Source organism: Ambystoma mexicanum, chromosome 1q (assembly GCF_040938575.1).
Source record: "Ambystoma mexicanum isolate Mex_15411 chromosome 1q, UKY_AmexF1_1, whole genome shotgun sequence".
Lineage (NCBI taxonomy): Eukaryota > Metazoa > Chordata > Amphibia > Caudata > Ambystomatidae > Ambystoma > Ambystoma mexicanum.
In genome coordinates this window covers 23579725-23596036 of record NC_090922.1, presented here as the reverse complement: position 1 = coordinate 23596036, position 16312 = coordinate 23579725, and the positions used below count along the sequence as shown (strand labels likewise).

The 16312-nt window shown below is 41.5% G+C and overlaps 1 protein-coding gene across 1 annotated transcript in view; it reads right to left on the bottom strand.

Moving 5' to 3' along the window:
* IGSF8 (immunoglobulin superfamily member 8) overlaps window positions 1-15085 on the bottom strand; it is a 395119-nt gene extending 380034 nt beyond the window's left edge. Inside the window, exon 1 of the mRNA XM_069635441.1 lies at window positions 14708-15085. Coding sequence (XP_069491542.1) covers window positions 14708-14759 — 52 coding nt within the window. The 5' untranslated portion in view covers window positions 14760-15085. The remainder of the gene's footprint in view (window positions 1-14707) is intronic.
* Between the last annotated feature and the right edge of the window lie 1227 nt (window positions 15086-16312).

Here is a 16312-nt window from a genome sequence, read left to right as displayed (position 1 = left end):
TACCAAACTGACCCCCCAGCTGATCCAGTAATTCTGCAATCCCACTCTGAATGCCGCCGTACTACAAGTGGCTATCCATATGGTTATTCCCTGGCCTTGCCCCCACACAAGACAAACTCCTCATTCGACACTGGCTGGACCTAGGGTATCGGGCGCTCTCTGACCTGTTCCCGGAAGGGAAATTCATCACCCCACAGACATGGCGGCCGGGACACTCGAAAACAGCATTGGAGCTGCTACAATACTTCAGGTTTAGAGCAGCAGTATGTGCAATGTGGCCCTCACATCCAGATGAACCGCCTGAATCCCCTGAGATTTGCTATATAGCTAACTCTGCAGGAGGCAAGGGCATAACATCTGCCCTATGTAAACTACTTATGGCAAAATCGGCTGTACCATCCCACAAACTTTGAGACGCATGGAGCATGAACTAGGGTTGGCGATTACTGATACTATGTGGGCCAAAATGTGCATGCATACACCTAAGGTCTCCCTCAATTCCAGATTCAGATGCATGCAATATAAGCTTCTCAATCGCCTGTACTACACCCCTCATAGGGTTGGGAAATTCACACGTAACCAACCCCACGTATGCCCGAAATGCAGATCTGGTGAAGCTGACCATACTAACATGTTCTCGTCCTGCAGGGCACTGGCCCCGTTCTGGGAAGCTGTGTTGGAGGACTTCTCGGACATGGTGGGGTTCCGGGTTGATCCCAACCCTCTTGCTGTGCTGTTTGGGCTATGGGAGGGAACTGGGGCAAAGAAGGCTGCCAAGTTTTTGAATGTTGGGGCCATAGTGGCTAAAAGATGTATCTTACAGTGCTGGAAGCGTCGCTCCCCCTACATTGGGCCTGGACACAAATGTGTGAAGAGGACTACATCAATTCTTGAATATGCCTATGAATGCTTGCCCCAAAAATGTGTCGACAGAGTTTTGTAGTTACTTGAACAACAAAGCTGACTTAGAGATCCGATCCTCGCCCCCGTTGCCGGACCGGGCGGATACGCAATCCGGACCCTGAGCAACTCCGGTAGACTCAATTTGCCCTCTGTTAATGTGCCCGGATATTACTCATGTATTGCTCATGCTAAATGTCTTAAATGTAAAATGCTAATTGCCCATGTAATGTGTTCTGCACCTGCTACTGTTCCTTGCCAATAAAGAAAAGTTTTTTTTTAAAAAAAGAATCGGGTCACGACTCACCTGATCAAATCCTAAGGAGGTCCGATCGGATTTCAAAGTTCTAACTAAGGTCCCACGTGGTTGGTGATTTCGGCAAATCTGCCCGCCTCGATATATGGACCCTCGTCATGATGCCGTCTCGGACCGCGGGCTCACCGTCCAGGGATCAGATCGTGCAGCGCTGAGGTGTCGCGTCTCATCCAAGAAAGGGGCCCCCTTTTTACACCGTCCGATCCCGGTCCGATAGCCGCGTCAACCTTCAACGAGCTGGCATCAATCTTGAGGGTACCTATTCGAGCGCCATCTGTAAAAGCAAAAGGAAATATCGAGGCTGAGTACCCTAAAAGGAAATACACCAAACACGGGCTATAAAGATTCACAGATCTTTATTCTATACTGTACAGTTTACAAAGAAACAAAGTATCAGATAGCTATCTGGCCCTCAGTACATCACAGCGAATACCAGCCCTTTCGGTGTGAGGAGTGAGAGGTACTGGACATCTAAACAGTTCTGCTTTTCATACATTTCCAATCATAATGTCCAACCTCCCTACAGGTTAATAATACTCGGTCTAGAGTTCGTGCCGAGTTCCCTTCTAGTTTGTCCAACTATATGCATGTGGATCATCTTCGGTTTACACACTAACAAATCACAATGGCAACAGTGTATTCTTGGATCTAACAATAAGCCTTAACACATGTCCCATACAATGTAGTTCAACAAGTGTCCACATTCAGTATTTAGACAGCATTGTAGTTGATGTATGTCCGCGAATCGGAATTGTTGGCGCAGGTAATCCTCTCTCTACAAGTCAGACATGGGACAAGGTCTCTTTACTCAACCCAAACATTCGGCCAACAGACAGTTTAGACATTAACTTGTGCACAAAGGTCAGGACGGCTCAGTTACAAGCGGAAAACACTGTCCACCAGTTTAGAACACAGAGTTACTTTGGAGTGGAAATCAAAATGGCGGATGGACTTAAAATGGCTGCTAAGTCAATCTAAGATCTGAACTTTGTAACGTGGATTTCTTCGCAGAGCGACTGGGCTTAGGTCAATATATACAATAAAGGAGGCACAATATGATATCCCGTTTAACAGGTGCCCTGACGGAGTGTATCAATATAAAGGGGACATCGTCAGGGCTGCATTTTGGCTCCCTGTCTGTTCAATCTGTCAGATCTGAGGGAATTTCTATCAAGATCCTTTTTTGCCCCACCAAGAATATCTACGATGACTGTACCCTACCTCACATATGCTGAGGGGTGATTCTTTTGGATAGAGCCCCTGTGGACTTGCAGAACCAGCTGGATCTGATTAGAGACTATTCTTCTAAAAACGAACTCAGTCGGAATGAGAAGAAGACCAGTATCATCAGGTTTCATTGTGTCAACAAAACAATGGGTTACAGTTGGTTTACTGGGGAGTCTAAAGTACACCCCTCTCTGGGTTTCACCTATTTAGGCTTTGGGTCTAGATTCAGGGGACAACCTGGGCTTTCTAACATTGCGTAACATGGCAAAAGCAACGCAATTAGCCACCCAAATGAAGAAATTCAACTCAAAGCTCTCTCGTTTTGCAATCCGATCCTGTTGACTTACTATGAGATGAAGGTGATACCAAAACTCTCATATGGTATGGGGCTGAAGGCTAAAACAAGATCTTTGAATAGGGTCAGTGGTATGGAAGCGAGCCTTAAGTCTACCCAGTATGAGCCGATTGCAGTGCTTCCGTTCGTGTTGGGTCTAAGGACTTGGGTTCCCAATTGGAGGTGAGGATCCTGATGATATACAGGACGCTGTTGGTGTCTGAGAAAGGCTATTTTTATCACAACCTTGCAGAGGGTAGGATGCGCTCTTCTTTTGGTCCACCAATGAAGTTTAAGAAATTGGAGGATCAGGTGCTGGGCGGCTGTGATCAATCAGTTGACAATCTAGTTGTGAATCCAATGTCAGTGAAAAAACATTTGTTTAGTTGTGATTGGATGCACACATCTCAAAGATGAGATCATCAAAACTGCATAAAAGTCTAAATGCCCTTGATAAACCACTGGAGGAAATCCCAAGGTACCTAAAGAAGTTGCCGAATGGGTACTGGCACCACCAGTTTCTAAATAAGAATAAATCCGCTCCACATGTGTGAAATACGCTCGATTAGGTCACCTCTCAAGGAGGAGATAGTTGGGTGTGACTTTTGTAATAAGGAGGTGATGCAGACAAGGGAACATGTTCTGGTGGCATGTCCCAGATTGCAGATTAAGCGCAGACAGTAGTTGGGTCAATTGGTGCATAATCCGGACTACGTAGCAGTGGGAGATTTCTGCCGAGTCTGTAATGAGGAGGAAATGGTAGTAACTATTGGAGTGGTTAAACTGCTGCAGTACGCAGGATTGCATTGAACAAGGTGGTGATAATGGCACAACCGCTAAGACATACTTTTTAAACTAAAATAAGGCTGCTTCTTGTAAATGTTTCTAACGAGATGTACTAAAATTTTGTTTTAGGTTGCGATTAGATACTGAAATATAATTGTAATTATTGAACGCAATTGTTTTTATCATGATATCTATTTGCAAAAATGAATTTTGAATTTTTATGGTTGTTATGACCAATCAAAATCACAATCTTTTTTTTTTTTAAAAGAGTTTATTAGTTTTAGTTTATTACAAGCTTTTAAAAAGAAAACTGCTTTTAAGACTTTTCAGAGTCTACATGTCCTTACATTACCAAGGCATCGAATTTCTCTGAGTAAGTCTTACTTGTGTCCATTCTCTTTTAATTTGAAGATGTAATGTAAGAAAATGAGTAAAGCTCAATTTTATGTTGTGACCCTCGCAGATGATTTTGCACCACTCCTCTCCAGTTAACAAGGGTCTTTCTGAGATGAGGTCTCCTAAGTGCTGTGTTCTTAATGATCTTAGTTCAGGACAAAACAGGGTAAGATGTTTTAGTGTTTCGGCTGATCTTTGACAGAACCGGCACTTGTCATCCATGAATAGCATGATCTTTCGGCTCTCGAGGATTTCTTTTGAAAGAAATAGGTTGAGGCGTAATCTTATGAATAGGTTCCGGTGATGTTAATTAGGGAATGTCTCCAGGTATTTAGGCAGTTTGTTCATGGATTTTGTTTCTCCACACACATTATTGAACAGTTTATATTTGTGCACTTGGTCGACTGTGTCCGACCAATCTCGGTTACAAAGTTTCCTTTTTACTGCCTCAGGATTGGTCTGAAGTGTAATCATGCAAGTACTGCATGATATGATAGGTTATTTATAACGCGCTTAATACCCAGAGGTTTCTAAGCGCGGACCCGGGGATCGAACTTGTGTTGCTCCTTGTCGTTTTGCATCCAAGGCGAGCACGTTGCCCCTGAGCTATCCTCCCGAGGATATTGATGTCCTTTAGTATTTTGAGGCATTGGTCCGACCATTCTCTTAGATTGTTTGGTTTTGTATTTGCAGTCAGATCGTAATATGTTAGGCGTGTCAACCATGATTATTTTCCTGTAAAGCAAAATGCACTCCACATCACTCGGGCGTTTATGGAAACCAATCCCAATTCGTACCTTATGATAGTAGGGAGGCTTATTGGGAGAAAGAGTAGTGTTTGCCAGATTTTTTTCCAGGGATGACCACAGGCACCAGGGACAACTTAATGCGCAATCAGCACCATGAAGTAGGGCAGGAACCACTTTCTGCTTGTAAAAAGCTTGTAAAAAGATATTGCCAGTAGCATGGAAAATGTGTTGCATTTTTTATAGATTGTGATTCCCTGTGCTGTTAGTTGTTTACTTTTAGCCTTAATGGTAGTCACCCATGGGAAGTCATTTGCGCTTGAACTGATGCGTATCTTATTGAGTCCACTTGTTCCAATGTTTCTTTCCCTAGGCGCCAATGGAAACCCTTTTTGTTTTTTTCCTGCCTTTTAGGTTTTGCATTGTCAGTACCTCCGATTTGTTGGCGCTGATGTTTAGACCATTATGCTCGACGTAAATTTAGAGTAAGTTCCATTTCCTTTGTAAGCCGATTGGTGTTTGGTCTAATAACACAAGGTTGTCGGCATATAGAATCCTTCCCAGTGATTCTCCATTGATTTTTGGTGGAAATGAGTTGTAACTTTTCAGCGCATCCCCAAGATCTGATATAAACAAATTAAAACAGGAGTGACGCTAGTGGGCAGCCCTGTTTCAAGCCTCTGTATGTTTTGATCAATTTTGATAGAAGACCAGATTGATCTAGGTGGATTTTTATTTCTGATTCTGAATGCAAGGCCTTCATTGCCAAGACTTATTGGACAATTCAATTTTTTTTTTTTAATTTACACAACAGCTCTCAATGTTATCGAAATCATGAGCTAGATCTATGAAGGCAAGTAAATTTGTGTTACTTGTTTGATTGCGTTGATTTTTAGTAGGTTAATCAAGAGTAGATTGAGTCCACAGCCCACTCCCCATATGAATCCTGTTTGTCTGCCATCATATTTGTGCGAGGTGTTGATCCAGGACGTCATTTTTGTTTGTAACAAGGCGGCAAAAACATTCCCAGCACAATTGGGCGATATTCTTATTCTTTCTTGTATATCGGCATCACAATTGCGCTTTTCCATGAGCTTCGTATTTTCTATTATTCGTGAAAATAAGATCATACAGAGCTCGGCCCATTTTTCAGGAGATTCTTTTAACATCTGATCTGTTGTCTCGGCCAGGCGCTCTGAAGAAACTGACATTTAAGATTTTTTTATAGAATGTTGTCTTTTTCTAAGTCAATTTCCCACTTATCAGCATTTGGCAGTTGCAGGTCTAAAGTTTTTTTTTTATATAGATTGTCATAATGTTTAACCCAAGATTCTTCTGATACCATGTTGTTTTGCCGCGCTTGCTGTGGATCATTTAGGTCATTTATGAGCCGCCAAAAGTCTCTTGCGTTTCTGTTGGAGAGAGCTTGCATAATGTGCTCTGCATCACGTTGCTGAGTTGAGTGTTTATGGGAGGTTAGCCAGTTTTTGTATTTTTGTTTGAGTTTATCCTTCATGATGACTCCTTCTACAGACCGCAGATCTGCGGTTAGTCTGATCTCTTTTCGCAGATCTCTTTTTCGTATCCGTATTTCGGGATCGAATGCATCGATTTAAAGCCACATCTTCGACTTTCTTGCTGGATTTCTGTGTATTGATCCAAAAGCGGCAGGTAGTCAACTTTAGCTTTTCCACAGCTAGATGTTATTGATTTTGCTCACCTTAACTGCGTTTAGACATGATCTGTTTCTGCCATGCTCTACCGTCACTGCTGCTTACCAGAGATTTTGACTGTGGGATATCTGAAGATTGCACCTAAGTTCCAATAGATCATGAACACTGTTCTTTGTTGGTGTTACTTGAAGGGAGTCTACACCTCCCTCTATTGCTCTTTCTGAAATAAAGAAGTAATCCAACATGGATTCCTGAGTTCCTCTTTTCTAAGTAGCATGTGGAGGTATATCACCCTGTGTTTGGCCGTTCAAGATGGAAATATTTCTTGCTTCCATTTCTTCCATCCAGATCTCAGCCGTGTTTGCTCTGGTATCTGGTTTATTGTTGACTTCTTCGTCTAGGATTAGACAGTTGATGTTTAGATCGCCAAATACCAGTAAGATAGGATTCATTATTCAGGTGTTGAAGTGATCGATCATGGTGGTTATTTGATTGATAAATTGAGTGATGCCCTTTGCCTTATGTGGTTCATGATCGCTATAGTGTTGTCCGAAAGTCCCATTTCTTTAGCTAAATCCAGGACGGTTATTTGAATGTATGGACTTAAATTTTCAGTTTTTATGACTCAGAGTCCAGTTCCATTTTTTATAAGTGTTAAGAGACAACCATGTTTCCTGAAAGCATAGGATGTCAAACCGATTTAAATTGCGCCCATCATTAGAAAATAAGTGCGTGAATCCTCTGGTGTTCCATGATCCAATTAGGCAAGTTGTTGTTTGTTGCGGTTCTGGGCGTTAGCTCTTCTTTCCAGAGCAGAGTGCCTCAGCTAGCCAACTCCACGTTTCTTGTTTTTGGACTGGGACTACCAAACTCGAATCTTTGTTGGTTCTCTTTATTGGAACAATTGATTGTGATTTTCAATGGAGCAGCATGCTCATCACTTGTTTTGTTCTTTGAAGTTTTAACCACTCTGTTCCATTGTGTGCAATTGGTCATTACAATCTTTGTGGGGTTTTTTTTCTTCATTTTGGAGCACTTTTTGCAGGCTTTTCGTCTCAATCTTTTGTTAAGGCTTCTTTATCTCCGATAGATTCTTTTGATTTTTCATCTTGACTTGGTTTGTGTTAGATTTCCACAATGTCGAATCCTAGTGGAAGTAATGACAGAGGCGCAGAGCAGTAGATCGTAAATCAACCTAGATTGTATATGTAAGTATATGTAAGCGCATGCTGTCATGTTGTAGGAATGTCATCTGACTCGATTGCTCATAGGACTGGTACATGATGGAGAAAAAGTAACACATTTTGATGGTTCAAAATCAATCCGTCGTTTACTGACAAGATGCATTCCAATATTAGTTGGTTGTTCGTAGGTGCTGTTTTTCCATGTTTTCTTTCTTTGTTGCCAAAGCCTGTGCTTTCATATTCTCAGGGTTTCTCTGCCTGAGTTGATGTGTTGCGGTGCAAGGAAGGAGTCGCTACCGATTGTCTGTGTCACTTTGCAATTCCTTCTTCCTGATGGCCTAGTCTTCTAGAGGTTTCACTTCGCAGGGCTTTCGATCAAGATTCGCAGCTCTGTCGTGGCGCAGCTCTTCGAGAAGCTTTGGTTCGATTTTTTGGTCTCTTTTCAGCTAGAGTGAGGAAGTCATTCTTTAAAGGATGGTTGTGGTTTTTCTCTAGCACAACATTGCGATTCGGCCTGTCATTATCTTCGAGTTCTTCAGGCTGGTTTGTGGCTGCTCTAATCGACTCTTCCTGATCTTGTAATTCTTCACTTTCAGGGTCTATGTTGTATGTTGATACAACCGACTCTTCCTGATCTGTGGTTCCTCAATTTCAGGGTCGATGTTATGTGCTGATAAGTTCAGCAGGTTTATCATGTCATCCGACGAGATGTTCATCGTAGTTGGAGAATATCCTTTCTTCTTTTGTATGAAAGTTTCCTGTTTCTTTTTACATGACTTTGCTGAGGTGTTCTTGTTAATTTATGTAGTTTATTCTTCTGCTTCCGTCGAGTATGACTTCAGGTTGCATAGAAATTTCTGCACACTGTTACAGTTAGGCTATTTCCCTTTAGCAAGGTTTTTTGGTTTCTTAGCCGGAGCAGTTTCAGCTTCACATGTGGTCCATTGTCGAGGTTTACAGTGTTGAAAAATTGGTCAATTGCAACGGATTAAATGTGTTAGTGATTTTTGGACTTAAAGCTATCGGATTTCCCACTTTACCTTCAGCATCTGCAGAGGTCTATTAAATGGTCCCTGGTCTTCCATTGTGGGAAATATCTTGCAGAGTTTAATCATTTTGATAGTTTGTGGGTATTATGATGATGCTGTTTCCTCATTGTTATTGGAGTTGCATAACGTCAAGATGGGTAATCTGTGTGTTCTTTGAGCGCCCAGTTCGTCATTTATTGACTATGACGTTTCTGTCTGAGTAATTGACTTTTTCTTTTGTTGGCATGAAAGCTTTGCCTCTTGCTGGATTCTTTTGCAGTTATCTGTTAGTTCTACTTTGTTTTGTTGTTGTCCTTATTTTTGGTCATTTTTAATAAGAGAAGTGCTTCTCCCGCCTCTTCTGCCATTAGTTTCTTATCTTCGCCATTGTTTTTAAGTTGTTCGACTAATGACTTTTGAACCTGGTCAGTTCGGTCTGTCTTCATTTATTTTGTTTGAAGCACCGCCATGAATGTTTCAATGTTTGTGAGCTTTGAATGCATCATGGTCGTTAAAGTACTTTGGTCTTTATAATTTTCTTTTATATGCTCATAAATCTTTGAAAATGGAGCTGGTGATATTGTTAGTGCTGACATGATGTTCGGATTCAATTTGTGCATAACTTGCTGTGATCTTTTTTTAATTTGATCCTTCAGATTTAGCACATGGTTTTCTGCAGCATATGGAGCATCTAACCTTTGGAAAATCGCTCTGAATGAAGAATCACATGAGTCTTCCGATTTTGATATAGACTCTTTATTCGCATCCACTCTTTCACCGACAGAACTTGGAAAGAAGCGCTCTCAATGTGTTTGAGCTGTTCTCCCTTCGTCTGATTTATGAGCATCTAATGCCTGGTGGAGTGATCGAGTCGGCTCTTCTACGTTTCCCTTGGTGTTCGAGGTAACTGGTTTGAGAGTATAGGTTTCAAGTTGTGCAGAGGTTCTTTGTTCATCTACTTGGTTGTTCTCCATTCTGCTGATATTTCAGCTATATCACAGATTAACTTGTCAGCAACTGCTAATGAGTTGCGCCGAGATGGTGTGGCTTCCTTGATGCCTTCGTACTCATTTGGAAGGTCACCTGATTTTGAGTGCATGAGAAGGACAACTTTAAAGTTTTCTTGAACTTCGGAGATGCTCTTTGCTTCACCTATTCTTTGTGAGGTGATCGTAGAGATTACATTGTTCTTCGATATACCAAAGCCAATTCTTTGAGCTAGTGTCCCTGATATGAATTGTTTGGATCTGTGGGGAGCCATTGTTTTATTAGACCCTGCGATGGGACCTCTTTTTAAACTTGACTGGTTTAAACACTGCTCCATAGATATGCCCTCAAGATCGTCAGAACAATGGGTGGCTCGCTCCGTTTCATTGTTCCAATTATGAATGGCTAAATCCCTGGCACAATGGGTTGCATGAGTCCATCGAGGTGTTATCAGCGGCATCACTCTGAGGGATCTCTCCGTTCTGCAGCTGTGGCTGTGCTGCCTGCCAGTAAGCGCACGCCCGTCGCTTTGCAGAAGACAGAGCAGTGGCAGCAGTAAATCATTTGCCATTTCAAAGAGGCTGGGCTGAATACAGACGATCTCTGGTAACAGCTCAGGGAGCACAGCCGACAAGGGTATAACAGCCACTCCTACCGCTCGGCTGGTCAAGGCCGCAAATGAGGATACATTGCGTGTCGGTACGTATATTGGCCCTCTGACAGACATACGAGAATTAGACGTCCGACAAGTAGTATTTGAATTGTTGCAAGCGCTGCCTTACGCAAGCCCCGCCTCTCTTGATCAAGTTCTGTATTGGTTTACAAAGCACCTCTCCTCGCACTCTATTTCGAGGGTTCCCATGCAAGGAGCTGTGACTCGCTATATGGTGTGCACTTACCTCTTCCTCCCCACTGACATTTTGTCTTCTCGTGTATATTACCTCAGCAGCAAGGCATGATTTTTGCAGAGGCGCGTCTGGCGCAAGGGTCAGGTGACACAAATCGGCTCAGCTTCCAATTCCATTGTCCTAGTGGAAGGAAGATTCTTTTCCGCGTCCGGTATGGTCCCCGGTCTGCCCAGGTAACAGCTTTTATGGTTTTGCCCCTCCTCACTGTTTACAATAGGAAGCAAGGATAGACTTCAGGAGCAAGCAGGATACAGCAAACAGGAGGCCCACAGTCCCAAACAGGAAACACTCACTATTGCAAAAAAAATAAAAATTTGAATGGCCAATGCACTGAGCCTAGGTTTGTCGGAGGGTAGCCAGTGTATTGAAACCTGGGATGTTAAAAAGGTGCACACTGTCAAACTTGGAAATGCCAACAAATGATCTATGCAGTGGCCTTAGATATAAGTCAAAGGTAAATCTTGAATGGAGTCTGGATAAAACCCAAACTGAAGCTACCAACTGAACATGAAAGCTCATGCGCTTCTCCCGCAGTATCCCACTGGCAAACCCTGCAGCCCTTTTCCTCTCAAATCCGCGAGAGCCAAGAGACCATGCAAGCGGCAGCAGTGCACAGTACAAGACCACATAACTGTGGTCTCGTGACCAGAAGCCAGTCAGCAAGGCTGCCCTCTCCTTGCATTCAGTTGGCACAATTAGATGGATTTTGGGATAAGGAAATGTGTCGCACTTAGATGAGTTTTGGGGAGTAGGAAACGTATTGCACATAACTAACCATTCTAAAAACTCAATATTCTGTACACTCACCGTCAAACTCTAAACTGAACGTAACCCTACCTCTACCACACCACAAACCGCACACACCTCACAGCACCCAACATGAAATCAAACACAAGCATACACAAAGCACGCTTGCACAAACATAACACCACCACATGATGGCTACAAACCAAAAACGCACCAACGCTCAGTGACTTTTTTCCGAACAGAGGCGGTCAACAGCAAGTTCTCTTGCACTCCTCCCTCTCAATCCCACTAACAAACAGCCCCCCACAACTCCTTCCATTGCAGATCTGTCAGAGCACCAAGAGAGCATGCAAGGGGCAACAGGGCACGGTACATGAACACGAAACATAATGCGTGTTGAGGGGCAATGTGAGGGCCCAACCCCATGAATAGGATTTACTTTTACATGTGGATATTGGTTATTCTTGGCACCACCCTTAAAGTGATTAACAGTGGCAATGAGTGCATATATTTTGACACATGCAGCATGAAAAAGTGTTTTACAAGGCGGTGCTAGCACGTATAGTAGACAGAAGCATAATGAACATGTGCTTTACAGTGGCAATACTGGCATATATTGCCAGCTGATCAGCATTATTAAAGTGTTTAACAATGGCAATACTGCCATATACTGGGTCACAGGCAGCATGGGGAATTGTTTTAAAAATCAATGCTGGAATATATTACACCAAAAACACTTGCATCGCATTGGACATTCTGGCATTATGAAATGTTGTACAATGCTCCTGTGTGCTGTTTAAAACCTGGCATTCCTCTGCTAGTTTATTTCACAGAACCGATTTTAAATTGTATGGCTTTTTACCCAGTTTGTATACAAGTTTTGCTGTAAAAAGCTCCATTTAAACTTATTTAATAAATAAACCCTGGGTTAACCACCACCCACCGAACCCACTCACATATGTTCGGGCTTGCTCACTAATCTTGATCAGTCACATACGTTCATGGAAAATATTGACGCTCCTCCAATGAAAAGATCACAGCCACAAGTGATCTAGTATAATTTATAATAAAAAGAACCTCATTAGGATCCCCAGTACCCCGGCACCAAAAGCTGCCTCCGCCACGGAGGAGGAGCAACAATCCCCACCAAAGGACTATATCAATGGATGTGAAGGTAAAGACTACTGCTGACCATGGTTATTGTGAGCACACCTGCTCATATAGGAAAACTCAAATTGCAAACATTAATGTGCTCAACCCCCGAAAAATATCTGGATAAAAAATGAAAAGTAGTACTATAATCTTGGAAGTCATACTTTCTGCATTTCATCTTTACTTTACGCTTGATGCTCCTCTTTGGTTTTTCAGTAATTTCGTTTTTGAATTATTTTGAGGGTAAAAAGTGTGCCCATCTTTTGTTTTAAATGCAAAACAACATTTTTCCATAAACCCATGCTACCTATCACAACCAAACCTTTTTCATCCATCAGATGAACCGCGGATAATTATCCAAAAACATGAGAAGTCTCCCAGAGTCTCTTGAGTTAAAGTAATAATCTGTAACAGCATGCAGTATGCAAACCTGAGATTGTCCCAAAGTGGGACCCACTAGTTACCTATTAATCCGTATATGGTATGTCCCGGGAGGATAGCTCAGCGGCAACATGTTCGCCTTGGAAGCAAGAAGATATGAAGCAACACAGGTTTGGTCCGCGCTTAGAAACCTCTGGGTATTTATGCATGTTATAAATACGTAACTAAGACTAAAAAAAAACAATTACGCAACTTTCAAAAAAAATTCCTGTAACAGCGCCTCGATGCCCGCGGGCTGTGTGAGCGCTTTAAAAATGCAAATAAATAAATAAACCTCCATTTTGCAGCCTCAAAAACTTGAAAAGATTTCCCAGACTATACACGTGCAAGGTCAAGGGTATTACAACACATTAGACAAAACCTTTCATGTTCAAGAGGCACTGATGGTTCCCTGGCGCAGCAAATTCAGCATGCACAATCCCTCTACATCACGCACTCTGTTCAATATTCTCCCCTCTATGTGACAACATTCTTAGCAGCATGAATAGGTTTTAGTGGCTATGCTAGCATATCTTCTTTCTGACAGTACTATTATTGCTGCAGGATATTCAGTTACAGCTAGAATTATCTTTATATTAGAAGTGACTATTTGACTTACATTTTTTAAACAAAGATATTAAACTGCACACTCAGTTGGTATCTGTGAGACAGTTGGAAAGAGTAGGTCCCTTTTTAGGAATTATGCATCAACAATTTTGGCAAAATGGCCATAAATAAGTGGCTAACAAAATTGCCAATAAAATTAATGATATGACAGTATGAGTTAATTGATCCTGAAGAAGGGTGAGGACTGTAGAACAAGACCTCTACAAGCCGAAACTTGAGTTGATCTTGCACATTGTATTTTCAAAGAGCTTTATACAAACAGGGAATGCAAACAGAAGAATATTGTGGAAATCTATGGAGTAAATTTTGAAGTTCACATTTCTATATATTGATTTCTTTATGCGATTGCACCTCATAGGAAACACGTGATTTTGTATTTAATATGTGATCAGTTATGTTTTTTCATTGTCTAATTTCTATCCTGCATATATGTAGGAGTTTTTCACTTGTTTGCACCTAAAATTTAGCAATATGCACTTTCCTTCTAATTGCTGATATTAAAGTTGTATCCAATATTTAGCAATATGTACATACATTCTAATTGTTGATATTAAAGTTAGCCTTTTATATGTGGCAGAAGAATATATCATTTTTCTGTAGCATATTTCCTTTTGGACAGGAGTCTGAATTTTCTTCAGGCACACCTAACTTACAGGAATTGCTAATGTGCTCATGCTCATATCACGTACAAAATGAGTTTTTGAAACCCCATTTTCACGATCCCACCTTGATGTTGCACCTTTTCAAATTGCGCAGGGCCGGTAGTGCATCAACACTATGCACATTATAAATTGAAAGCACAGTATTATGAAAAAGCAAACGATAGTGCCAGTGGACCCCCTCACCCTCACCAACTACACAGACACACACCTGGCAAAACAGTATGCAAAGCGAGAGGCAGGAATCGTTTAAAAATAAATTGCACTTCACTATTTGTCCAACTGTTGTTTATAGGACTGACCGTATTAGCCCTAATGGGGGGAATGTTTAAAATGTGACCAATAAACTAGAGAAGAAAGTCTTCGTTTCTCGGAAATATCATAAAATAACATAGGTTCTGCTATTCATCCGATTGTTTAATGAACGTGTGCTGCTATTTAGCCAGATACTTGAAAAATAACATGCATTCGCGTTTAAATCATCCAATGTTACCAAATATATGGGCCAGACAACCCAAATCATGCTCCTACGGTGCGGCATCGAATTGCCATGTATGCTCGCGCTTTCTAGCATTTGATACCGTTCAGACTTTTGAAGAATTTAGATAATATCTCACCCAATATTGCTGCCAACAACCAGGAATACTGCGATCTCCTTAGCTCCTCCATACTAAAGCGTTCAAAGAAATGTAAATCAGAGGCTGGTTTCAAAATAAAATAACAAAAACGTCAAAGTAAAAGAGGCACTGTGGTTTGCATCAGCACAGAGCCGGCCATTCATTCCTTCACGAACCCATCATGCCCTTTCGTACAAGGCTTCTTTCGCGGGGTAAAGGTTCACGTGTAAAAATATCACCTACAGATACAAACAATGTTGAATACAAATTACACTGTTGATAACGGGCAGCGTTGGTGTCAACGAATGAAGAAAAAAAAAGCAGACACCAGTCCCACCCTCTTCTTTCCCTTTCGATATGTCTCTCCTCTGGGTAGCCCCTCCCCTTCTCATATTACCCAAACAGTTAACGGAACACATTACCCGAACATTTTATTGTGTAAATGTATAATTGTTCCCATTGGAAGCCTTTTTCTTCGATGACAGATTGAAGCACGCTTATCTGCTATTAGCTAGTGGTTGAAAAGCAAGCACGCACTGAAAATGTTACTAGTTTCCGCGCTCTCCTTTCGCCCGAATTGCATTTCTGTTCCAAAACGCCAAGTGTTGCAATAGCACAACTCTCTTTGTACTTTAAAACCTGACGCAATAGTCAAGCTTGCTTATAATAGTATTCTTTCATTCATACAGTTGTGGTATCATAACACACATCTCAAATTAAGCACTTTTTTTTTTACATGTTCTACGTTTTGTTTGCTTTTCATAAAACGCTTTTAAAGAGCATTGCTGTCACAGATCTTATTAGCTTCTTTGGGAAGCAGGCGTTGATCATATCGGAGGAAAACCTTTCACAACTAGGTGTGACAGCCCTGCGCCACACATTTAACTGCTTCTGAACAGCCCGCCCTTTTCCTCCACAAAGTCAATCAGTAGCAGCTGGGAGTGGCGGAGGTGGAGAACGTTGAATTCAAGACGCCGGGGAAGATTAATCTCAGTTCGAGGCTTGCAACGCTTTACGTGATTTCTGTCAGATTCTTACTAAAACTTGACGGCCATCTTGGAATATAATTAACGTGTGAACGTGACAGACGTTTCATGGTCAAGTTTCATTTGTTAGTCATCTCACAACTGCGAAACGATCCCATCTAAAATAGTTATGTATTAGTGCTTTTCAATGCTTGTAAAAACTTTATAAATATATTTATATATTTTTAGTTGGCTCCCTAAGAACATATATTTATTTGAATGGTTAAAAATAATTAAGACGTTAAAAGGATATTGAAGATATAGGACATTAGTCTGAAGTACCTAGCATCGGTGGGGGGGAAAAATAAATCGTGTTCTTAAAATGGCTGACTCTTGTATGTCATTTACTTCAAAACGTTTTTCTCTATGTCTATCACTCTTGGTTCGCTTTACGGCCTATTTTACTTCTGGTTCCTGCTAAGAGCTTAACTGCGAGGGAGAACTAGTGGAGTGGTTGTCATACATGGAAACGTTTCACAGTAACATATGAAAATTTTGTTTGCCAAGGGAGGGTGAATACAGCAGACATTTTATGGGCGTGGAAGAGCAAACCTTTTTTAATAGAAATTGGGAGAACAGC